Source organism: Balaenoptera physalus (assembly GCF_965194825.1).
Source record: "Balaenoptera physalus genome assembly, chromosome: 5".
In the NCBI taxonomy this organism is placed as follows: Eukaryota; Metazoa; Chordata; class Mammalia; order Artiodactyla; family Balaenopteridae; genus Balaenoptera; species Balaenoptera physalus.
In genome coordinates this window covers 30,623,501-30,650,461 of record NC_138884.1, presented here as the reverse complement: position 1 = coordinate 30,650,461, position 26,961 = coordinate 30,623,501, and the positions used below count along the sequence as shown (strand labels likewise).

Sequence of the window (26,961 nt, the reverse complement as noted above, 5' to 3'; positions counted from 1 at the left end):
CCTCTTACTTCCATTTAGTTTAGTTGAATCACTACCATCTTCTGCCTTTTGTGTCTGCTTCCACTTAGGGAGAGAGATTTCCTCACTCTCTCTTTGGACCTCTGGCATTCCCATTGGCTGTACCTTATCGCTCACTCCTCATGGTGATGTCAGGTTGCATGTGGTCTAATTGTTAGAGCTGAATCTTATAGATCAGCCTAATGCATTTGATTTTCTCTCTCCAAATATTGTTTCTTATTGCTCCAAAATTCTTCTCTTCCAGGAGAACTTTCTAGAAATAAGTATTAAGGCACAGAGTGGCAATTTATGCCCTCTGTTCCTCTGACTGTACTTCCTCTAATACAGAGGACAGTTTGGCACATGACAAGTTCAGCCGCCACCACTTCTCTCCACCAACAATTCCATGTGTCTAGTGCTACTTCTTCACTTGTTTACACTCAGAGACGTGCAGACACACGATCACGGTGTGTAGTTTCCACATAAGCATAATAGATTTTGACTGTACTATAACAATATACCTAGAGTTAACAATTTTATTGGTTTCCGTCAAAGGCCAATGTAAAAAATTTCAGAGCAGAGTATGTACGTTATGCTATTTGGAATAAGCTACAGGATCAAAACAGAACAAAGTTAAAGGGAATGTGAAACATTTCATTGTGAATGATGTATAAGGGATTATCACACAAACGCATCGCTAAAACGTTTTAACTGAACTCTCTGAATTGCCTTTAGCTCTGGTTTTTAAAGTAGACACCTACTTTATATAATATAAAAAGACACCTTATTTTTATATTGGCAACAGACATTTAAATTTAACTAAAATTAAATAAAATTAAACATTCAGTTGCTCCGCTTGATAGCCGTATGTGGCTCATGGCTACCATATTGGACAGTGTGGATATAGTACATTTCCATCACAGAAAGTTCCATTGAGGATTCCTGCTCTCAAATTACATGAATGTTGGAATCAGATGGTAAGTATTGTTCTTCAGCAAGCAGCATTAAAAGTTGCATCCAAGGTATTTTGGACATAATTCTAGATATGTTTACAACTCTAAGTAATGTGATTATATCTTGGTTTTAAGATAAAGACATGAAACTTTAGCTATGAAAAAATTCAACACAACACAGAATTCATTTGCTATTGTGTCAAGGGTTATATCTTCATTTAAATCTATTTGCTCATAGTGATATTTTCCTTTTTAAATGTTTTCTCTTGACTGAACTCTTCCACAGTTTTGTTATGACTACATACCATCTTGGCACAATTTACACAGCTTAAAACTAGCATGTATTTTATTTATGGTGCATACTGCTTTAGCAACCCAATTTAAGTTTACTCTGAACAGATAAATGAATTGTAATGTACCTAAAAATATTGTGCTTGTTTGTGTGATTACGACGCTACTGCTGAAAATCACAGCAGCTGAGTAACAACAGCAAGCAGCCCCAGCATCACAGGAATAACTGACTGCCAGGTACAAGTATTTACCCTGTGTTGTGTACATTCTACTCAACTAAGCACAAGCCTGATATGAAGATATGGGACGTATCATTTTTTCTTTTTTGGTGACAGAAAGCCATTATTTCCATCAAGGTTTTCCAATATTACTGTTCTGTCCTTAAAGTGAGAACAGCCTATAAACCATCCTTTAGATCTTTGCTCTTCAAAATGTGGCCCAGGAACCAGCATTAGCATCACTTGGGAGTTTGTTAGAGATATGGAATCTCAGGCACCCCCAGACCTACTGAATCAGACTGTGGGTTTTAGCAAATTCCCCAGGTGATGGGAGGTACACTGAAGTTTGAGAAGCACTGCTTTAGACACTGAAAATGAGACCTCAGTACATTTGATGCCATTTCTGAGGCACAGTGTTATGGATTGAATTGTGTCTCCCCTCAAAATGCCTGTGTTGGAGTCCTAACCCCCTGTACCTCAGAATGTGTTCTTATTTGGAGACAAGGTCTTTACAGAGGTAATGGAGTTAAAATTAGGTCGTTAGGGTGAGTTCTAATCCAATATGACTGGTGTCCTTATATGAGGTAATTGAGTTAAAATGAGGTCATTAGGGTGAGTCCTAATCCAATATGACGGGTGTCCTTATATAAAAGGGGGAACTTGGACACAGAAACATGTATGAAAAGAAGACTATGTGAAGACACAGGGAGAAGACGCCCGTCTACAAGCCAAGGAGAAAGGCCTTGGAAGGGGTCCTTCCCTCCCAGCCCTCGGAAGGAACCAACTCTGCCAACACCTTGATTTCAGACTTCTAGCCTCCAGGATTATGAGACAATAAATTTCTGTTGTTTAAGCCACCCAGTCTGTGGTAATTTGTAAGGGCAACCCTAGTGGACACATGGTTACTCTTTCTTTTGTATCATGAATTGTCCGCCTTTTAGATGATGTCTGCCAGGCATTTGCCCTCTTGTGTCTGCCCAGAATGTGGTATCTATCAGTCAGGTAGGGTGCCTACAACAGTCCTCTTGGGAACACAGATCATGGAAGAGACAATTATGTTTCTAACAGTTGCAAAACTAGATATTAAGGGCCCTGGAAGGAATGGCAGCCTCCCTTTAACCCTTTAACAGTGCGCTTCTTCAGCATGAAGAAAATAATGGCCATAGATCAGAGAGTGCTTTAGATATTTAGAGCAAGAGCTGCAGGAGACATGAAAGGATTATTCAAGAATGAACCATACTGGGATGGGAGGAACAGAAAAAGGTGATTTGGAGAACACATCAGAGAAAGCAACAAAGAACCACAGAGGGCAGGAGGAGAGGAGGCTGGGAGACTGGAAAAAAATGAGTAAGAGTGTCTTTGCTAATCATTTAGACACCATAAATTCATGCAATGGGGTAGTGAATGGAGTCCTATCTAAGATTTGCAGTTTCCAATCTGCAACTCACATGGATCCCGGGATTAGGAATATCTAATAACAATACCTGTTACAGCTGGAAAGAACCTGTCTCTCATTTTACACATAAGGAAACTGAGTCCACCTAATTAGTTGGAGAAACAAGCCCAGGATCCCCATCTCACAGCCGTAGCCCAGGGCTCCTGCCAGCACACCTGGCGTACGTGACTTTTGGTAGCTGTAGATCATAGAACAGGGCATCTATGATAATCTAAATTGCTTTACATGAAGCACATGGATTTTGCATCAAGTAGTTTTAATTATAAGGCTATAAATGTGTCAAAGGGATCTGATGACATTTTATTAAATTACAAGAGTGAGCTCAAGTAGTTTCTGATGTGGGCATAGTCCCAAGAAGAATGAGTTTTATAGTCAAGTGCTATCCAGGCTTCTCTCCGCCTCTCCTGGCCCCCTCCTTTCCCCTTTTAAATTCTGTTTGTTTTAATCATAGAAAATGTCATAGAGAAATCAAGCATAAATCAAATTATGAAAATACAGAAGAAATATTGCATCCAAATTGTTTTTCTTTCTTTGATCCTTTCATTCCTTTGAATGATGGCAGAATTTAATCTCCAGAGAGACCTCTTCAGACCTCCATATAGAAAAAAATGTATTTTTTTCTGATGAGATACTCAATGTAGCTGCCATTTTAAGTTGTTCTTCCATTGGAAATAATACATTAGTGTATACAATTCTAAAAAAGAAAAAACTGAGTGTAAAGAAGCAAGTTCAGAGAATTCTCCCTCATATTAGCCGTCAGACTCCTGGACAAACTGGAAGCTGATAGGTTTAATAGTACAAATGTGCGTTACGAAAATTCTTAGTGACAACTGTGGGAATAATGGCCTTTTCCCTTGGTAGCTGCCTAAGTAATTGAAGGGTTATATATCAGGTTTGGCAGAAGGATCCCTCTGACTACATCTTGCTGTAATCACGTTGGGATTCTAGGCAGTGGTTCCTTAAGGTGTTCTCCTAAAGGAGATCTCATCAAGTCCCTTTGTAATGCCACCCTGTTATCTCTCTCCTCATCTGTGTCTAAGTCACTCATTAACATATGTATCAATCAGAATCTAAAAAAAGAAAACAGAAACCACTTTGGTGTTTACAACAAAGGGAATTTAATGCAGGGGATTGATAGTACTGGTGATGGCAGAGCTGAGAAGCCAATCAAGGGACAGTGAAGAAACCCAGAGAGATTAATAGCATCAGGAAAAAAAAACCACTTCCATCTCTAGGCTGTTATATACATATTACTATTTTCCTTCTGGCAAGTAGGCAGGAGCTGCTCTAGATCTGTCAGGGATTCTAGGCAGAAGGTATGTCCTCAGGAGATTTATAATCTGGTCGGAGAGACTAGGCACGCACAGAAAACAGATTGTGATTAAGGGCTAAACCACAGGGACAGAGTCTCAGAACTGGAAAGGCAGTTGCTGAGGGAGAGAGACCTTTGGTGCTTCCTGGGCCACTGAGGAATGTGCTAAGGGACACTTTTCATGGTGTCACTTTGCCTAACTTAACACTCCAGAGAGTAACCTGAGTTTAGGGACTCTGAATAAGCATCTGTAACACGTTTTATTCTCTTAGAACAATCATCTCTTCTAGGGAAACAGCTTTTCCTCTCAACGAGTCAAAGAGACGTATTTGTTCAGGAAGGAAGGAGATCTAGATGAAAGCATTTTGCTCTTCTAAAGAATGTTGACAGATTTAAAATTCATGTTCAAAATAGCATAGTTGACCTTGTACAAATACTCTTGATACAGTTAACTGGAAGCAAAATGGCAAGGTCAACCAGGTTTTACTGTATCTGCAATCACTTTTTTCATGTCTCTCCCCTTCTACGTGCTTCTTTCCTTCAATGTGGGCACTTAGGACTCTCAACTGCTCTTTTGCATTCTTCACTTATTAATTCTTACTTACTTGAAAGGATCAGATTTAAGTCATTTACAACTTAGAATAAATTTTAGTCAATATTTTTACACAGTGAAACTGACCCTTAACATTGGCCTGTATTTGGGGGAGTAAATTTAAAAATTAGAACATGAAAAATGACAAAAGGTAAGAATATTTTGAACAAGTAGTTTGGGTACGGAATATTTAAAAATTAGTGTTTATATAGTCAGTATGGATACTTATGGAAAACTTTTAAAAATTCCAAAATAAAAAAGAATTTTAAAATAGCACATGTACATCAGGTCATAAGATAAAGTTTAATACATTTGATCATGTTAAAGGACACAAAACACAGCCAATCTAACCAAATTTCAGGCATGCATTTACATAAATATATTAAATTAAGAAAAGAAATTATACACTTAAACATCCTTTTCACCTAAAAATCATTAAATCCACAGATCAACAATAAAAACCAATTCTCTGCATTTATCACTTCAAGATACAATTGTTCTATTTTAAAGATAACACAAATACACTTGTTAGAATTTATATGCATTATACATATATTATATATTACATAGATAGTGTGTATACATATGTAGTGTTTGTACAGATAGATAAATATATATACATGGGTGTGTGCACACATACAGATACACACAGATGTACTTTAGGCCATCTGTACTATTATTGCTGGATTTTGATGTTGAACTGAATTGGAGCTGGATGGGTGTGATTATTATCTTTTGCTTCAAATGTGTTCATCATACCCATGGGGCTCACAATCCCCCATTATAAACATCCTTGCCTTTTCCATAGTACATAACCGTGCTGGGCACTTCAATAAATCTTTGTTGAATTATTGAATGGATGGATGGCTGAATAATAGATCAAGCAAAGAGTACTGACTATTATAATAACTTGGTTAAGTAAGTCAGACTAATTCAAATATAGAAGGATTATCTGAGCCAGTGACTCTGCATGTTACTTTTCAGAAGAACATTTACAGAAATTCCAACTAGTACATATATTAACTCTGCTCCCTTAAACATGTACCTGCTTTAATTACTTGTGCCTCTTATTAATAGAAATCCAAGGAAGGTATCCTCTGTGAATAAGGTTATGGACAAATTGCCCAAACTGTCAACAATCTAAAGGAAAATGAACAACTAGGAAAAGCAAAACGTGTTAGAAGAATGATAAAGTTAACCATACTTTAAAACTGGATAAAATCAATCACAGATAAAGCCAGGAAAGACACAGGGGTTTCTGTACTGATTTGTTTTCTGCTTATTAATTATAATGATTTGATAATTTTTTCATTCTAATTAGATGGGTTTCTTTAAAATAGTCTTCTTTAGCATGTCCTAGCGAATTAAGCTCCAAAAATTCCATAGTACCTTAGTATCATTTATCTTGTTACCACATGGTTCTTGGTGAGATGCACGTCCAAAAATGTCCTATGAATATAATGAGATGTGGGAAATACCTGATATCTTATAAGGTCGTCAGTTTGATTTCTCAATAATAGTATTATGAACAGAATGTATTAATGTGTTAATAGTATTAGGTTCTACAGTACATGAACTCCTAATTTATTCTATGAAAATCATGCTTCTGATTTTAAGAATGTGAAGTAAAGAAATATCCAACGTACATGTGGGGCACAGACTACCAAATCTGATCACACGGTGTTCCTGTGAATGGAAACTTTTGGCTAGTTATTTTTTAGTGCAAAGGGAAACGTACAGCAATTAGTTTCTAACTGTGAAGACGAAGCGTATTTTCTATTTAGCCATTATGAATCTCCCATCACTGTTAATGTTCCATTTTTTCTATCCTATGTGCTAAAAATGTTTTTTTTAACTTAAAAGATTATAGTCAATTGAGATAACTCACCAAACATGTTTGTTAATTTGCTTGCATATGTATACATGTATCTTAAGTAATACATAATCTACATATGCGAAAAAAAAATCCTGACTGAAATGTGAGGTCTGTCTTTGTGATATACATGAGATGTAACTTTAGAATTCTTGTTGAGTTGGTACCTTTTTTTTTTTTTTTTTGGTACGTCTCTGTGTATTCTGGCTTAAAAAAGCAGCGATAAGATTTAGGCCTAAGGCTTTATGTTAATACAAGGGATCATTATTTATTTATTTATTTATTTTTCAACCAACTTATAGATGACCTATACAAAAGAAAGCAAGGTAAATGATGGGTGTATCTTGGGCTGTCACTTAATGAAGAATTGAAGAAAAGAGCTAACCTGATAAGTGAGTAAATCTCTTCATAGCCACTAGGGAAACAACAACTATGATTGAGAAGAAAACAACACAACACCTTCTTACAATCTCATGAGTACATCGTACTCCCTGAAATAGTTATTTTAAGACAATTTCCAAAACTTATGTATGAGTAGCTATTTAAGAGGAAGAAGTGTTGAAGTTGGCTAGGATTAGTGTTTGGCAGGTTTTACGGTTTTGTTTTTAATATTTTTAATATCAAAATGCTTCTATTCTTAGGTTTCCCACCTCCTTTGTCATCATATTAATTATTAGAGGTATGACTGATTTGTGTTGGTGTGATGACGAGAAAGAAAGTAAGAGAGCAAACATCGATTTCTTTAGGATATTCTAGTGAGAACTTTCTGAACGTACTGCCAGTTGTCACAGTAACAGGCCCACTAACTTCCTGTGGGTAATAAAGAAATAGGTACGTTTTCTGGGCATGGAACTTTGGTCTGAGTTCTCTGCAAGTTCAAGTCTCAAGGGTGGGGAAAGAAGATTCTGAAGTCTCCACTGAGGAACTACTTATTTTTTCCTCATCAATTTCGGATAATCTTATTTAAAATAGACTCCACCGAGATGGTGGTTGCTTGAACAGGAAATAGCTACTAACTTTCCCTACTGTTAACTTGCGCTCTTGACTGGGGATATTCTTTTCAGCATCCAAGATGGAACCCCAGCTGAGCTGGGACATCCAGGCTGGGAGTCATTTACGCTTTTTGTTACTTCTTTCAACGATTGTAATAGGTCAGTCTAGTATGTTCATATTTGTCTACTGTTCTTTATGATATAGCATCTGAGCAAATGTGGTACTAGGAGAAGGTGTTTTCAGGAAAATAATAAAGAAAAGATCATCACCAGCAAAATCAATAGCAACCTGCCCCAGGGTATCTTTATTATGGGTGTACTGAAGACATGTCTGTTTCGTCAGAACCAATAGAAATAGAGAAGAGAGAAGTTAAGAGGAAGAGGGATACATGGGGGTGGGGAGGCAAAAAGACAGAGAAACAGAAAAAGAAAGATAGATATCTCAGGTAACGTTCTATAGAGACACCCAGAAACTCTAATTTATTGATCAGCCAACTACAAATGCCTATGATATACCTTAGTTTCCTCTTAAAAATTTAGGCTTGGTTTCTCTTTTATGTTTCCAAACTAAAAAAGTTAGACTAATAAAAGTTTAAATTAATGTGTTCTTTAAAAGTCCCTAGATGTAGCATCTAACCTTAAGTCCTAAACCTAGTAGGGTTCTTGTATAGTTTATGATTTGGAGATAAAAACAACATCACAAAAATGTTAAACATTATTAGTACATTATCATGTAATTATTTTCAAAGAAATAAATAGAGAAGAAGTGCCTGCTCTGAAGTATGTAAATGAAAAAGAGAATGGTTTTCTATTTAGGTTGTATGTATATGTTGCATGTGTAGGTAGGTTTCTTTGCTCTTTCTTTATGAGATAGTCTGTTAACCTGAGAAAACTTCTGAGTGTTCTTTGTGATAAAATAAAAGATATATTTTACAATAGCCACATTGAAAGGAAATTCCAAGAAGAAAGGTACGAATGGAAGCACTTTTTATCATCGCTCAAGTTTCTTAAATCTTCCCTTCTTTCCACTTTAATGATGTGCCAATTCAGTTATCTTCTCATTACCTTAAATAACTAGCAAGAAAACGAAGTTCTATTAACCAGAGCAAGAGTTTGGCAGAAGCAGTGGCAGAAAGTTTTTTCCCAACTCTTTAAAACTACTATAACAGCATTTCACATTAAATTGATACCCAAAGCTTAAGCTCTAGAATGGAAAAAGGGATAATAATCTACATTTTTCTGTTTCTTTATTTTATCTTTATCTCACACATTTGTATCCATACCAAGGACATTTTCTTCCATTTTGATTATGTGTTTTTTGAACCAAGTAGATGTTACCATTCGTGTGATGAAACAATCATTTTTCCCTAGCTCATACTTTTTAACGAATTCTTACTTTCTTCTCATCATGAATTATTTAAGATCATTCTCCAGTTACATATTTTAAAAATCTACTTGAAAGGAAAGGTCAAAAGATTTTTTTAAATGACCACTGAGTTTTAAAAAGGTAGCTATTAATTAGCCATTGCTAGTTACTTCTCTCCTAAGAACAGAGAGAAATGACTCCAATGACTGTCTTTGCTGGGGTTTAATATCCCTGGATCTTGCGATTTTCTTTTTAGAAGATTTTGATCTGTTATTCTAATGACTCACAATAGAAAAGGCAATGATACCTGGGGTACATATGTTTTTCTAAGTCATTTGAAACTCTTTCACTTGTGAAAGGGCTGTATAAAAAAAGCTGGGTCTGATGAATTTAATCTAGATATTTTTAAATAGGAGAACAAATGGCAATAGAACACCATTTCTTTTGGAAAGATTCTTTTGGAAAAGATGGAAAGATTAAAGATGTAAGAAGAAATGCTGGGCGTTTTCAGATTTGGCTGAATATATAGCAGTATCCTTATTGTTTTCAGTGAAACTATGTACAGGAGAATGTGTAATAAAACTGCACAATTTGACAGATTTAGACAGCTGGCTCCCTCACAAGAAGTTCACGTTTTGTGAATGTCACCCACGTTGAATAAGGGACGATGAGATGGTTAAGGTCCATTTACAAAAATGATGGTCAGGACATTTTTTTTTTAATTGTAAAACTTTCTGTGATGGAATTCAGTAAAAGGGCTATGAAGAGAAAGCAAAGAGGACAAAAGACTGCTATTAACCTACAGATGTGGGCTAGTACAGGGTTCACTGCAAGATTTGTCACACTGTTGGGCCAATGAAGTGTTTGTGTGACTAGAAGGGACCACCCCTTTTCTGGGGTAAGAGGGCAATTTGGTATCCATGCTCATTTAATCCTGAGACTTCTTTGAATAGACCGTCAATTGAAATCTAAATTGTGCAAAATTATGCATGCACTTTTTAATGCAGGCTATTGTTCCCTAAGCACTGCACCAAGATTTGTCAACCCATTTCCATTGGGCATGAGGTCACTTGAAACTTAAGTAATCATATATGGGAGACAAGAGCAGAGTACTTAACCAACCTTTCTATGTTGTGGTTTCTCACTGTGCTTTATTTGCAAATCTCTCGCTTGAAAACAATAGACAAATATTAGTTACAAGATTTTGTTTATTTTTGAAATCGAGGCTCCTTTTCGTAAAGGTAAGGAGCAGGTTTGGGAAGTCAGTCTGTGCTGTATAATCTGTCCTGCTCTACAATTTAGATTCTGGAGGAACAGATGTTTAGAGAAGGGCAACCTATAGTAGGTGCCCACATGTCATGAGTCGATGTTTGTTCAGTGGGGCAAAGAGGCCTGATAATTTCGTTATAATCCAAACGTGGCAGGATGGCCTCAAAAACCATGAAGAAAAATGTGTACCAGACTTCTTGCAGTTTAACTTAGAACGTGGCATTTCTTGAAAAACCCGAACAGAACATTTACAGGAAATTTATTCATAAATGAACCAGAGAGGATTTTCACTGAGTTCTGAAGGAACGTATACATTAAAAGTCATATTTGGCAAGAATGATCATATTAAAAATTTGTACAAGTGACAGCTTACACAGGCAAGATTTGTTAAAAACGAGTGAACTCTTTTCCAGTGAGGCGATTCAGGGTGAAACCTGCAACGTTCCCATCACATATACTCTGACAGTCTTGCTATGGTGAAAAGCACTTTACAAAGGTTTAATGCTGGAATTTTATAAGGAGTGGCTGTTTTCTTGCTTTTTCATCCGTCGGTAATGATTACATGTTGGCACAAGGATACACTGCTAGATTAGATCCTCAGCACATTAAAGACTGTTTGCTTTCTCACTCCCCTTCTTTCCAATTAAGTTGGTGAAAAATGTAACTTTAGTATTTTACAGGACAGGGTAAAGGTGTTTCATCTAGGTGATGTCTATATTATAAAAATAAAATAAAAAATATAAATATGTAACACAAACCCAGTGCCTATTGTTAAATAAACTATACAATAAAAGCAGACCTTTTAGGAAGATTGGTTTTAGACTTTGCCATTATGATTTAATTTGAAAACAATCTTGAAATTAAGCTAGAGTAACCAGATTTCTCTGCCAATAAAAAGGTAAGTGCGTTAACATTCTGCAATTGGATACACTGATAAAAATGAAGATTACAATTTTATATCAAGTTGCCCACTTAGAAATTCATCAGGGAGCTCTGAAACATTCTCTCATATTATAGTCCTTTAATATAAAAATATGGCCTTTTAAAATTCAATCCATCAGATTGCACAGTAATGCTTTAAAACTCCGTTGAAGTTGACTTTAGTGATTACAGACAGAAAATTCCTGGGAAGGCAAATAATCTCTTCTGGTGACATAAAAATTCTGTTATCAATTTACAATGGAATTTCTGGGGAAATTACTCCACACAAGGAAATATACATTTTAAAAAACCCATCTGTTACGCAACCACACTCACGGGGGTTGTGAGTGTGTGTGCGTACGTGCATATGTGAACAAACGTGCCTATATACACACACAGGGTCTGCATTTCTGGAAATGACTTTTAAATTAATCAAAGAAAATGAAATCACAGGAGTGTGTAGCAGGATAACAGTCGTTCTTTTTAATGACAGGATAAAAAATAAATGCCCATTGGAAAGGAGTAGTCAAACAGTCCCAGAAACTATACAATGTAACTCGTTAGATCCAGCAAATAAGATGTCATGTCAATGATCTGATCAAGAATACCTGCCCTGGTCACTCTGCGGAGGTTTCCATCCACTTGTTCACACTGAGGACCAAGATATCCCTTTTTACAGAGGCACTTGTTGGGTCTAACACAGACACCGCCGTGGCGACATGCTGGCTCACATTTCGCTGGGAGAAAAAAAAGAGCAATACAATCACACTCCATTCTGTAAGTCGGAAACAGCACTGAGTATGAGGCCAATAAATATCTGACGAGTCAGGGAATGGAGGGAAAGGAGGAGGAAGCCAGTCCCAAAATGATCCCAAAGTTAATAAGTACAAAGAAAGAAGGCTTTCAGACTTCGAGTTATTTGGGGGCCAGAACGCAACAGACAGTGGGGGACATTTCGAGAGAAGCGGATCATCCAGATGATGGGAAACAATTTCAATCCCTTGCAGAACTGACTTTATGTAAAACGAGGATTTCAGTTCTTTAAAACCTCTGCTTCCCTAGGGCATCTCCAACACAGGGCCTGTCAAGTACCGCTCTGTTTCCATCTCTCTGGGGTAGGACCTCACAGTGGGAAGGGCGCGGCCAGAGAGAAAGGCCCAGTGGCTGGAGCATCGTCAATGTAACATCAAGAAATGGTCAGTTTTTTGGGCTTCCCTGGTGGTGCAGTGGTTAAGAATCCGCCTGCCAATGCAGGGGGCACGGGTTCGAGCCCTGGTCCGGGAGGATCCCACATGCCGCGGAGCAGCTGGGCCCGTGCGCCACAGCTGCTGAGCCTGCACTCTGGAGCCCGCGAGCCACAGCTGCTAAGCCTAAGCCCACGTGCCACAACTGCAGAGGCCTGCGTGCCTGGAGCCTGTGCTCTGCAACGGGAGAGGCCACCGCGATGGGAGGCCCGTGCACCGCGGCAGGGAGTGACCCCCGCTTGCCGCAACTGGAGAGGGCCCGCCTGCAGCAGCGAAGATCCAACGCAGCCAAAAATAAATAAGTAAATTAATTAATTAAAAAAAAACACACACTAGAGTTAAAAAAAAAAAAAAGAAATGGTCAGTTTTTGATTTTGGTTGGAGGGAGGATCCACCACGTGGATTCCCTTGGATTCCTCCCTTTCCTTGTTCCCAGGGGGTGTAGTGCATATGCCCCTTTCTGATTACACCCTGAAGCCCCTTCTTGGGGTCAGTGCAGTTCCCCAGTGAAAGACGTTCTGAGCAATCCTTTACAGGGCTGCTCTGCGGAGCAGGATTGCTTCAGAAAAGAATGTTTACCACTATAATATAGGTAGGGAATGTAAAGATTTATTGCTAAAATGAGATGGAGACATAAAATTGGGTCTATAACTTAATTGTCTCTTACTGATAGGATAAATCTGAGGTGTGCAGCCACTGTAGACAGAATCAAGTTCCTTGAATACATGTCCTTATAATTTTAGGGGACAGAGTTATTATAACCTTTTCCAGGGCGTTAATCAAAATCCAGGGGTCTGTGGCTGATATATGGGAAAGAACAGGGAGAAAAAAGACCAAAATAGTCTTTTAAATTTGTGGGAGATGAGCAAACTATGTGAGTATATGAATAAAGTTCTTACTTGGGTCAAAAGTTCTTACTTGGGTCAAAAATACCACAAATATATTACTTTAATAAAATGGTTCTGGTTTCTCTTATATATTCAAAGTATTTAGTTGATTTAGTGGAAAGATTAAAGTACTGTATGACAGCCATCCCCAACCTTTTTGGCACCAGGGACCAGTTTCGTGGAAGACAGTTTTTCCATGGACCAGGGTGGGGGGATGGTTTCGGGATGATTCAAGTGCATTACATTTATTGTGCACTTTATTTCTATTATTATTACATTATAATATATAATGAAATAATTATACAACTCACCATAATGCAGAATCAGTGGGAGCCCTGGGCTTGTTTTCACTTGCCACTCACTGATAGGGTTTTGATATGAGTCTGCAAGCAACTGATTTATTATGGTTTCTGTGCAGTCAAACCTCTCTGCTAATGATAATCTGTATTTGCAGCCGCTCCCCAGCACTAGCACCACCGCCTCAGCTCCACCTCAGATCATCAGGCATTAGATTCTCATAAGCACAACCTAGATCCCGCGCATGGGCAGTTCACAGTAGGGTTCACGCTCCTATGAGAATCTAATACCACTGCTGATCTGACAGGAGGCGGAGCTCAGGTGGTGATGCGATTGATGGGGAGAGGCTGTAAATACAGTTGAAGCATCACTTGCTCACCTGCCGCTCACCTCCTACTGTGTGGCCCGGTTCCTAACAGGCCACAGACCGGTACCGGTACGAGTCTGTGGTCTGGGGGTTGGGGATCCCTGCTTATAAACTTTCATTTATATCATATATCATTATTAATATCTATTATAGTATGTATTAAGCCGCCTATATTCAAAATTATGTTTACCCTCAGTTTAACATACTGTTACTAGCAGGCACTCAATAAATATTTGTTATCTGATGACTTGAGGTGACTTAAAAGGTTAGGCAAAATATAAGTAAGGAATAAGACAGAATGCACACCACGTAAAAGCAGAGAGAATAGATATTGTCAAGCATAGAAGGAAGCAGAGGGAAGATATATCATCAGGAATTAGAATATTATTGCATTTAAACACTGCTTCTCATTTTTTGGCCAACTGATGAAAAAGGAGACAGAATGGGTCAATAGAATATAAGCATTTTTAAAAAATAATGTAATTACTTAATTTCTGCTGAGTTTCAGTTATGATGGCTTTTTCCTAGATATGTAACCACGATATCAATCAATCACGTAATATTATTAGTGCTGAAGCAATTTAAGCTTCAAATGGATACTGTCTCTGTGACTTTAAATGTCTACTTTATTTTGACAATATATGAGGTAAACGAGGTATGGTTATAATTTTTTGAAACAAATACATGTTTAGAATAAAGAAAGAAGGCATTTATGAATTAAAGATACTGTTAAATATTAATATGGGACTTGAATTTTCTTTGGCAAGAGATACTTTAATATTTGAAATAGCAGAGATCAAAATCTTCTGCAAGTAATATGTATATGGTGGTTGTTGAAAATGTACTTTCAATATACACATCTTAAACTCTAGGTATCTAAATTAATCTAATTGTCTTACTTCACACCAAGTAGAATTTAAACGCGATTGCATGTATCTGCGGAAGTCGCAAGTTAAAGGATAGAATAACCTTGGACTGAATCTCATTTGCTCTCTGAGCAGCTGCACACCACCTGATGGTCCACAAGGCAGTGGCAAAAAGAATGGAAAAAATCTCATTATATGCCTCTAGATAACTGCATTTTCCCCTTTTCTATAAAAACACCCACTGAAAACCCCTGTTTTTAGCACGCTGCAGCAAGAAAGCAAGCAGCAAATTTAGGGAGGGCCTTTACGGAGTGTCTGGAAAATGCTGGCACTCGGAAAGGGGCTTTGCAAGCACCAGGTCATTGGCTGGTGTGAAAGCTCAAACCCAGGACTGAGAGTCCACAGGGATGATCTAGTTGGGCTGTTTTCACGTGTGACTTTGTGAAAGAACTCGATTATGTTTATGATGAACTTATATACGTGAACTGTTTCCAGTAGGAAAATGGCAACGGTTTCAGGTGCAAGTTCAGAAACAGACCGTGCATTACTATTGTAAACGGCTACAGTTTGGAACACGAGGTCATCTAGAAGAAGTAACTAACGTCAAGTTCTTGCAGGCCCCATCCCCCCCAAGCAGAAGGAACACTAACCGACTCTGCACCAGTCCCCTTCCCATCCGGGACTGCAGCAGCACCTTCCTGTGGGCGCGCAGTAGCCGTTCCGACAGAGCCGGGAGCACTCCGAGGTCAGGGTCTGGGCAGGCTGGACCGTGGCCCTGCATTCCTCAGGCATCAGAGGTCTGCATCAAAAGACAACCGTCAAGAGTGCATTTCGGTTGCAAATCAATATTGGAATGAAATCTAGTGATTTCGTAGCTTGCAAAGCACGCCTCTTGCTTTCCAAAGAGACCTTTCTTTTTACGCCACACAGACAGAAAGGTCGACAGCTTTCTAAGAGGAGAAAATACACACCCATGAGGAAACAAACTAACCAGTTTTGAACCAAAGGGAACAGATCAAACATGGTAAGAAACTTTATCATGATCAAAATTCATTGATTAAAAATGTAATTACGTTACATCAATATTTTGGTAGTTAAGAATTCCTAGCAATTACAATTTAAAAAATAAAGATGAATAGATATTTTAAAGCTTTTTTTTTTTTTTCCCCCTCAAAACTCCAAAAGTTTTTAGGAATAGCACCTGACATAGGTTTCACTTGTTATTGGCATATTTGGCAACATCACGAGGCTGAAGGCATGCATCAGAATGAACAGTTGTAGCCTAAAAAGCTTGGGAATCATTTTTTATTTCATTTTTACATTTCTTTTGAAATACTTTTTCCAGAATGATTGTTCTTAAAAGGACATCATAACACATGCGTGTGTTTACTACCGACTCAAAGTTTAAACTCTTTATGCAAAGAATGATCTACATAGAGAGATTTTATATACATACATGTATATATGTATATATATTTTTATAATCTGATTTTGTCCCGCTATGAAGAAAAAGAATGCTAATAGTAGCAAACAAAAACATCTTATCTGCCATGTTAAAAGTCACAGAACTTTGTTTTAATTGCTCTACGATTGCCATCATTTAGAGAGGGACCAAGATGCCTTCAGAAGACGGTTGTTATTGTTCTTAATGTTTTTGAATAAGAGGCTGTCTTTCAAGTTGTTTCACGCTGGAATCATGATCACACCTGCTCATTACCTAATCTTTGGGAAGAAATGTGCAGTGGTACTTTGCTATCAGTCACTGCTACCTGTGCCTCAGTGTGGTGAGAAAGCTCTTTTCAGTGAAGGAATGTAAGTAAACACTTCATCACCAGTCAAATCACCACCAGGAGGATGGGCAAATCAGTTGGAGTCCTTAAGTACCATAACAAAGAAGGTGATAATTATAGGTCAGAACCACCACAGAGGTAAATGATACAGCTTTCCAAAAGAAGCAAATAATTAGGCCCTGCAGACTCAGTTTTCTTGAGACAGGTTATCTTGTTATGCCCCTGTAGCAATACGAACAGTGATAATAATTTAGAGCCTGACCTCAGGCTGTTTCTACAATGACTCAAAACCATATTTAAAATATCTAATGACTTCTTTAGCTCCTCTCTCCAATAAGATCCCATTCTCTGTTGAAAGCATTGTTCGGGATTGACATGTACACACTGCTATATTTGAAACAGATAACCAACAAGGACCTACTGTATAGCACACGGAACTCTGCTCAATATCCTGAAATAACATAAATAGGAAAAGAATTTGAAAAAAAAATAGATACACGTATATGCATAACTGAATCACTTTGCTGTACACCTGAAACTAACATAACATTGTTGATCAACCATACTCCAATATAAAATAAAAACTGAAAAAAATAAAATAAAGGAAAGTATTGTTTTGCAACTAACGTGACAATTCAGAAAACGCCCTTAAATCTATTCAACCTCTTATTTAAATCTAGAAATGGTCAACTTATGTGAAAGCTACTTAAGGCATTCCATATTTTCACTCAGAACACACCAGCAAATATTTCCTATGTGCCCCCAAGGGAGTCTTTCTGAGAGTAATGGCAGTGTGATAAGGTGGAGAAGATGTTAAACAGATATGCCAAGGGAAGTGAGGGCATGACCTTGGCCTTCTTATTGTTGAATAGCCCAAGTCTGCCTATTTCTTCCTCATATAAAATTGTTATTTTGTTTGTGAGACGATGGTGGCATTTGTGACCATCAGAAGAGCAGTTTCTCAGTAGCCATGACGTTCTTCTGAGTCACAGGCCATCACCATTTACTGAGTGATAACCGGTAAACAGGTATTGTTTCCATTTTACAGGTAACTGAGATTCTGTTTATCTAATTCTATTTGTTACTCACTCGTTCACGCTCCTTCTGATTCATTCAAGAAAAGAGGCCCAGAAGCAGAGTGTGTCAAGAATATGTCATGTGTTATATGCAATGCAAAAAAGGCAGGCACAGGGGCTTCCCTGGTGGCGCAGTGGTTGAGAGTCTGCCTGCCAATGCAGGGGACACGGGTTCGAGCCCTGGTCTGGAAAGATCCCACATGCCACGGAGCGACTGGGCCCGTGAGCCACAATTACTGAGCCTGTGCGTCTGGAGCCTGTGCTCCGCAACAAGAGAGGCCGCGATAGTGAGAGGCTCGCGCACCACGATGAAGAGTGGCCCCCACTTGCCGCAACTAGAGAAAGTCCTTGCACAGAAACGAAGACCCAACACAACCATAAATAAATAAATAAATAAATTAGGAAAAAAAAAAAAAAGGCAGGCCCATAGCTCACATGCTACTTGATGATATGGTTCCTGCCTGAGCAGATGAATCTAAAGAGGAGAAGACACCATGTGGATTACACATGACAGATAATGAAACACTAAAGGGATAGTGTAGAAAACTGCCCAACATTTTTTAACATATAAAGCACTGTTTTCAGAAATGTAAGACATTCTCTTAGAAACCTACGTTGGCTGGTTCTGTGTAGCAGCATAAAGCTTTAGATACTTTCCTGAAATAAACGAGGAAGTTGAGAAGCCTGAGTAATTTATAACGCACATGATACTGTGATGACTTTTTGTGAATAGCTAAGGCCAACAGTGAATGTCTCTGGGTAGTGGGATTAAAGAATGGTTTTAATTTTATGATACTTAATAAGTGAATGAATCAATCGATAAATGAGAAGTCTCCTGTGCATTTGTGTGGAAGCACAGGGATAAATTCTGTCTTAGGAGGCCTGATCTTTTGGAGTGAGTGTTGCAGAACTCGATCTATTGTGTCCTTTATGAAAAGTAAAGGGGTTCATTCTGAAATTTTTGTTAGGGGTTCAGATTTTAAATTCATGTTATTGTAAAACAAGGTACATCGATCATGAGTAATACTCTTTTATAAAAATCCTGACTCATTGGAAATTTCAGAAGATGTGCTAATTCTATAGCTTCTCATAGACAACAGTCTGCTTGAGGTGACTAAGGACGTGATGTAAGAACTGTCTTATTCTTTTTTTTTTTTTGTCTTGTGGGATCTTAGTTCCCTAACCAGGGATTGAACCCAGGCCCTCAGCAGTGAGAGCTTGGAGTCCTAACCACTGCACCACCAGGGAATTCCCTTATTCCTTTATCCACAGTCACATTGGGACACATGGAAAAGTGTTCCCTTGCAACTGTAACCTTTGCAAAATGATTTTTCTTCCATGCTTTTTCCTATTGTCATGAGGTAGGAAAAACTGATAAATCTAAATCCTCATCACTCAGTGTGGTCCCAGAGCAGCAGCCCCAGCAGGAGTTCGTCTGAAATGCAGACTCTCAGGCCATCCCCAGATGTACAGAATCAGAATCTGCACTTTAGTCAGTTTGTCAAGTGACTCACAGGCCTGTTCAAGTCTGAGAGGCCCCTTTCTTAATTAGGGCCATGCCCAGCCAAAAGTGGTTAATGGGGCCATGAATAAGTGTGGTCAGGAGCTTCCAAGTACAGAATATCCTGGGATCTTGTGATTGGATGGAGTATGGCCTCTACACGAGGGGGCAGCCTTACTGTGCCACCACAGATTCTGTGGTTTCATGGATTTCCTCACTCGGTAAGCATTCGATATACAAGCCATAACCCATAACCACTCAGTGTTCCTAAAACCATTACTCAGCACTTTTGCCTCAAAAAAAGTAAGACAATGGAAAATTTCTCCCATTTGTATAGCTTGAGGCATAGGAATGAGCACTAGTGTATTAGCGCTATGTCATCTTTTAAATTATTCAGTTTAGTGCCTTTCTCCAAGGTCAACACACAAACTAATTTTTCTTTTTTTTTTTTTAGTCTGGATAATTTTCTTTAGTCTGGATGTTCGCTAAATGCTTCTTACTCATGTTGACATTTCTCTTTGCAGGGTCAGTTTACCCATGAGGAGTAGAATTTTGGATTCTGACTACATATAACCATTTTGTAGTACCTGGTAAAACGATAATACATCATACAAATTCAATTTTGCTCTGAGGAATCTTATACATTCATAATACAATCCTATTCCAGGTTGGAGAACAGAGAAAATGGAATCTGCTTCTGTGTAACCACGCAATATCGTCTCACAGGACTTCGTGGCTGTAGAGATAGCAGCACACATTTCCTAAGAATATTTTTCAAGTACCATTTGAGATTTACCAAAAAATTAAGAGCTACTTGCTTTCATTTCATTCTTAAGGAATGCCTTCTTTGACATTATATCATATGTAAGCTGCTTAGAAAAATCTTTTTACATATGTCCTCAGTAACATATATAAAGTGAAGGAAAAGAAAACAAATTCAAGAATACCTCTGAACTTATATACATTATGGTCATATTAAACATTTTAAATTTGTACTGTATATTTCTAGAATTCAAATTTAGAATGGGAAAGCCAGTACTCTTATTTCTCAAACCACTGCATTTCTCTGTTCTGAAATGCGCTGAACAGTGGGGCTGGGCCTCGGCTCTTTTCTCTGTGACCAAGGTTGCCTTCATTTTGAGGTCTGTGGTTTAAATGCTGAGCACATGCTCACTCAGAAATAGTGCCGACTGGCTTTAATACGGCAGTTTGGGATTGAGTAGGTGCTAAACTCAAAGAGGACAAAGGCAGTGGCAATTTGGTGGAGCTGTGAGTTGGACCGCCTAGTGTTAATGAAAGTATTAGAACTTTCACAAATACCTGCTCAATTTTGTTCTATGGTTAAAGATGCAACCAGAATGAAAGCAGATAATGAAGCCACTTACACTTCCCAGTAATTTCATATTAAACTTTATCCTCACGAGACGGGGCCAACCTTGTTATTCCCAAATTTAGAAGATCAGAACATGGACGAAGATATGAAATAGCTTTCATACAGCTAATTCCAGATAATCTGGAACTCTTTTCTAGCACAGCTTTCTACTCAACTGGTCCTTTTTAGGAAAAAGGGAGCTAGGCACTTGTGTTTCAGGCCTTATTAATCTCCCTATCCAAACATCACTACCACTATACACAAGTATCTAAAAGGGTGTGTGGCTCGCCTTCATTCAACTTTATCAGCTTACCTCAGTTTATATATTTCCAGGCGAAGATTAGGAAATGGAAAGTTATGTACTGCCTTAAAAGGAAAACCTAGGAGAAATGACTAATGAAACTGGATGATGAGGTTGTCTGCTTTTAGGGAAAAAAAGGACAAAGTCCAATTTTATTAAATTGCCTTAGGTGTTTCTTGTATTATGTTTGCAATGTCCTTAATTCAGAAACTGGTCCACTACAATTATCAGAAAAATAGGTATTTGCACTTTAATTCAGTGGACTTGTTCCTGAAAAATCATGTATTCTACAAAATCGCGTACTAAAAATAAGGCTTATGGGAAAAATAGAGTTGGGTCAGACCCCTTGAGATCCATGCACTTTGTAACTAAAGCACTAGCAAAAATAAAACTTGGTACCTTGGGAGAGGGCGGCCCAGGGAGCAGGTCGGCAGTAGCTGGGGGAGATTGAAGCACACAAAACCAAAATGGTGATGGACGTGACGCTTTGAACTCAGGAGGGAGTGAAACCTGCAGAGAGCCATGCAAAGCTGGAGGGATGTCTGGACCCATGTCTCCTGGGGGAGGGAAACTCATTGCGGGCACTTATTTCTCATTTTAACAGTCAACTGAGAAGACTCCTTCTGCCTGTACAGCAGCCGGGCTGAGGCCTTGTTCCCCCTGGTAGAACAGACTGGGCCAAGAAGCCAACTCATGGTGAGTTTTACCCGTCGCCTTCTGGACCATTATCTGGCAATTTGTAATGTACAATGTTCTGGCATAATTTTGTTGTCCCGAAGTGGCAATATTTATCTCAGATAATATTGTTCATGTTTTAGGTGATGTGTGCAATCTCCTGATTTAAGATAAAAATAAGCTCCTTAGAGGAAAGGACTAAATTCTCATGTATATTCTCCCTCCATAGCACATAATACAATATCTTGAACCCAGGAGACAAGCCAAAGATACCTGCAGACTGATTAAATCTCATGACTTAATCTTGTATAACTGTACTTTGATATGATAGAAAAATAAAATTAGGGTACAATAAAAAGCCAATGCCATTGCTTCCTAATATAAAGAAGGAACCACATTCTGTTCAGAAGTTTACATCCAAAACCAATTTCTTTTAACTTAAAAACTTGATTCATAAGCCATAATTGATAAAAATGTTAGACACTAAATAAGAAATGTCTGCGACTGGGAAAATAGACATTTTAAGTAACACTTTGATTCCAACATAATTCAAAAGACTTAAAGCCTATAGTATTTTTCTTTTAGAAACCATCTAAAAAATAAATCTTTTTCCCACTTAAAAAACTGGATCTACTAGTGTTTAATTTTATATTCTATGAAGGCAGAAATTTTAAATATCACTAAATGGGAAGTAAAATTTGAAATGATTTTCTGTCCTTTAAAATAGCACAAAAATGTCAGTTTAAATTCTCTTTGAAGACTATTAGGATGACAGATTCCCAAATTTTGATGTTACACCTTTTGATTCATTTGTCAGTGTTGACAAGAACGAGTCATTTAAGCAACAGATTTTTTTAGCTCAACTAAAATGAATTAGTAAAAAAATGATGCTAAGGTAGTTTTTTTTTTTTCTTTAAAAAGTATATCTTCCTCTAGAAACCATCTTTTTGCAAATTTGTGTGGCTGTTTTATGCAAGATTAAATCTGCCTTTATCTCGAGAACTGTAACATCTGATGATACACTGTCACAATAAAAGTAGAAGATATTCAGAAGTTCTAATAATATCAGATTTCCACCACTGTCCCAGGTGGGGGAGAAACATGGGTATTGAAAAGAAATGTTTTTAAGAGGCTCTTAACAAATGAGGCTCTTTTTGAAGAATATATTTTTAATTATTCATATTCTCCATTTTATGCCTTTTTAACAAATGCCATTTGTAAGTGGCAATTCAATCAAGTTTTCATAGCAGTCTGTACAATTACTCTAGGAACTGATATTCCAACATTTAAAATTGATAATTTAAGAAAGACTATAATTAGTATAAAGCAGAAAATTCCCTTGAATGCTGTGGTCATATGTCACATCTTCAGAAAATAGGATATAAACATGAGAAGCTTTATAGTATAGACTTTTAAAATAGCATGGTCGTTTAGAGAAAATTTTTTCATAAATTATGGTATAATATTTTGTGTATATTTTGAAATAGGTGGTGGCTCTACATAGCCTTGTACGGAATACCTGAGTATGTTTAAGTGTGTTTGTGTGCGTATATACAGAAACACACAAATCTTGGTAAAGTATGAATAAAATTCCAGTTACACTTAGGCCATTACCATATATTATGCATGCAGGCTCATCCAGTCGTTAGAAGTTTTGACTTTTTGATCTTGTCTCATTCTTTTGCCATATATCTTTAAAATTTCAGATGGTATCTGACAGCATAGGAAGGATTTGTTCACTAAAAATATTGTGCACCACCACGTAAACTATAGCGTATTAAGAATAAAATATAAGCTGGCACCTAAGTGTATACCCTTTTTAGTTATTGGAAATGTAGAAAAATTATAGCAAAAATGTGGACCATGCTTCCTTGTCCTTTAGACTTCAAATCCACCATGCTGAATGAATTTTTATAGGGCATATACTTGTTCATGACCTCTAGTGTTAAGAAATTCTGTCATGTTTGAAAACTAGTCCCTCGTCGAGCCTGTGTCCCTGTTAATAGCTGAAAGGTCAATGGAGCTGCTAAACAGTTTGTATTACTGTCAGGGTGGCCATGAAAACACCGCCTGCAGCAAGAGGACTTGGCAGCTGGGTCAACAGGCACCATGGGGATTTATCAACCTAGGGAGGCCACTTGCATAAAACTTTGACTGATGAATTGGGACTAGACTGGCTTATTGGGCTAAACCTTCTCCATTATGCATGGCTTTCTTTAGGATGGCAGAGCGGCCTGCCGGCTCCCTGAGACATATGCGAAGGATAAACAGAACCAATTTCCTCTCATGAAGTGATTTTTGTGAAGAAAAAAAAAAAAAAGCACTCTTCAGCATCCAGTAGACTAAGGAGTAGGATGAAGATATTAAATAAATAAATAAATAAATAAACAAAGAGCAGTAAGTGGGGTCATGACAGGGAGGGGCAGGGAGGAGACAGGAGGGCAGTTTTTTGATGTTGGTCACACAAGAGTCTGGGGACAGGACATTTCTGCAAAATGACCTCTGAAGCTGGGAATTTGCACTCTTAATTTATAGACCTCTTAAGGGAATGGGTTGTGTGACTTAGGGGGCTTAACAGATAAGCAACATGTTAAAATAGAGTAAGACTGGGTACACAGGAATTAAACTGATATGTTTAAGAATGATTTTATTTTACGAATTCCTGGAGAAATAACCCTGGAAACATTTCCAGGTCAGAAAAGGTCATTTAGTTTAAGTCCATCTGAAACAAAAACTAAAGAGTCTTTTTCAATAGTGTGAAAATATTTGTGTTCTATAAAACTAAAGCTTGGAAAGTTCAAAACTCTATTAGAGGGGCTTCCCTGGTGGCGCAGTGGTTGAGAGTCTGCCTGCCAATGCAGGGGACGCGGGTTCGAGCCCTGGTCTGGGAAGATCCCACATGCCGCGGAGCAACTAGGCCCGTGAGCCACAACTACTGAGCCTGCGTGTCTGGAGCCTGTGCTCCGCAACAAGAGAGGCCGCGATAGTGAGAGGCCCGCGCACCGCGATGAAGAGTGGCCCCCGCTTGCCGCAACTAGAGAAAGCCCTCGCACAGAAACGAAGACCCAACACAGCTAAATAAATAAATAAATAAATAAATGATAAAAATAAAGGAATTCCTTTAAAAAAAAAAACAAACACTCTGTTAGAATTCTTTCATCTCCACCCCTCAGGAGCTTTTGTGTGATTCTGAAAAGATTTAACAAAGAGCAAGCCTCTAAGACATGACTTGGATATTCGAAAACTAGGTACTCAGGGCTCTTTAAAACTCCGTGGACACCTTGACCCCAATTTTGAAACTAACACTACCTCAAAAGTTGAGAGATCACCTGAAAATAATTCTTGAATGCATGGGATGAACACCAATGGTACCAAAGAATTGCATCTGCTTTAAATACATTATTTAATTATCTTCACAGCGCTCTACAGAAATGAAGCAGAGGCAGAAGGGTTACCTGTTCTTTACTGACAGGCGAAGGAGCACAGTGTGGTGACACAATGCAGCAACCACACTAAGGAAAATTCCGAGACAAGACCATTTGACTGCCTATCCTGCCAGGATAGACTTCCTCATCTTGACAGGCTTCAGATGGCTCTACTAAGTGAGACTGAAATGAGTGTCCAGATCTTGTCCTCAATGCCTTGACATCTGCTGGCTGAAGGAACATCCCAGACCAGGGCATACAGAACCCAGTACTTGAGGCTTTGGGGGACCCAGCAAGCTGAGTGATTGACTGTACTGATTTCGCCTCTAACTCCACTCTGCCACGAAATGAGACTCTTCCACTTCTGAAGGTATCCCTGTTCTAACAGGGAGGCAAAATTCCTCCCTTTTCCGCTTTTCCTTTAAAAACTCCTGAGTTCTCGTGAAGCCATAGAGAAAGCTGGTTGTAGTCTCATAGAATTTTCGTTTCTTTGATTGCAAACAATAGCATTCGTTTTTTATAACAGGTTACCTTGCCATCCTTTTCTGAGAAGGATGCCCACCGTAAATGATTTTAAACTTATGTAAATGATTATGTAACATATAGCCTGAGACCACATTGCCCTTACAGACTGAGCTGGTCATGCTGGGACCTCGTCTGCCTTTGTCAAAATGACCAAAGAATATTACATATGGTTTCACAACTCCCTCATTTTTCTTATATGTGAGTGTGTGTGTGTAAGAAAAAAGAGAAAAAACGTAAATCTTATGGTGTGGAGGAATGTAACTTCCACGATACATCATACAGAATATAAAAATTTTATGATTTGTAGTTATTCTCTTTTAGAGTCATGAGTCAACTGAATGTTTGAAATTCATTCTGAAAACATTATTCTAACAAGTCTGGGGCTCTTCCACAAGAATACAGTTAATCTAAGATTTTAATTTGAGTTAGGTTTTTTGATGTAACAAGAAATGCCTGTGTATTATTTTTTTCCGTTGATGAGGCTCTTTCTTCAATTTCTCCCTCAAACATTTTAGGAAAACCGTTGTGCTCTGAAGCAGACATCCTGAACACAGCTAGGTTAGTAATTAGCTCGTGTTTCCAAAATAATCCCGTTCACATATACTAAAAAGTGTCTGCTTATATAGAACTTCCACTCATCTGGGAAGAACTACTATAATAACAAACGTTGGCATCCAAATCGAAACAGCATGAGGCTCCCAACGAATGTTTATGAAAACATTTGTTTTCTTATAGTCAGTTTAATTTTGAAATGTATGCCTGGGCCTGTGTACAAGGACTGTGTCTCTGGGACTCTGTTAATCCCCCCACCTTCTGAAAACCAAACACACATCTTAACCCTGGCCGCACGCATGACACGACTCACCAGAAACAGGCACCATAATGAGAAGTCAGGCCTTTCAGGTATGTCACTCTGAGACCACCCTACGAGAGGAGGCCCCATGATCACAAAGCCAAGGTCCCTCATGGCAGCCCTGGTAATTAGACACTAATAATGGACTGAAGGTGTAAAATTCACCTCAACTCACCACCAACAGACTAAACAATCCAGAGGAAGAGAGAAACATTTCTGTGAGAAGCAGCGAGAATTAATAATAACACTACCAGAAAGCTTGCAAAAGCACATCAACTTTGACAAATATAATGAAATAACAATGGCTATTTTGAAACTAATGGCATTAGATCTGAGTGAAATCTGTAGACCTCATTCTGAATCGTTAGAATGCTATTTTATGAATTAACACTGGTTTGATTTTTGTTCTTAATATTGCCACCTTCAACAATCACCGAAGTGTCTGATTTTTTTTTTTTTCATTCATTACTTTGCTTCTCACAGAAGGACACTGGTTTCACACTCAAGGAAGAAAAGAACCCTTACAGTGTGTAGATGGGTAC

At 38.2% G+C, this 26,961-nt stretch overlaps 1 protein-coding gene and 1 long non-coding RNA gene across 5 annotated transcripts in view; both read right to left on the bottom strand.

Moving 5' to 3' along the window:
* The window catches only part of LOC309661635, a 300,338-nt gene that overhangs the window by 93,345 nt on the left and 180,032 nt on the right, over positions 1-26,961 (bottom strand). The gene's annotated exons all lie outside the window — the stretch shown is intronic.
* Positions 4,379-26,961, bottom strand: part of HHIP (hedgehog interacting protein) — a 94,016-nt gene continuing 71,433 nt past the window's right edge. For 2 of the 4 annotated variants that reach the window (XM_082463387.1, XM_082463390.1), the window contains exons 12-13: positions 15,552-15,700; positions 4,379-11,977 (exon numbers count right to left, since the gene is read on the bottom strand). In XM_082463387.1, coding sequence (XP_082319513.1) covers positions 11,784-11,977; positions 15,552-15,700 — 343 coding nt within the window. In that variant the 3' untranslated portion in view covers positions 4,379-11,783. The remainder of the gene's footprint in view (positions 11,978-15,551; positions 15,701-26,961) is intronic. The other 2 variants (XM_082463388.1, XM_082463389.1) reach the window with 2 other exon arrangements.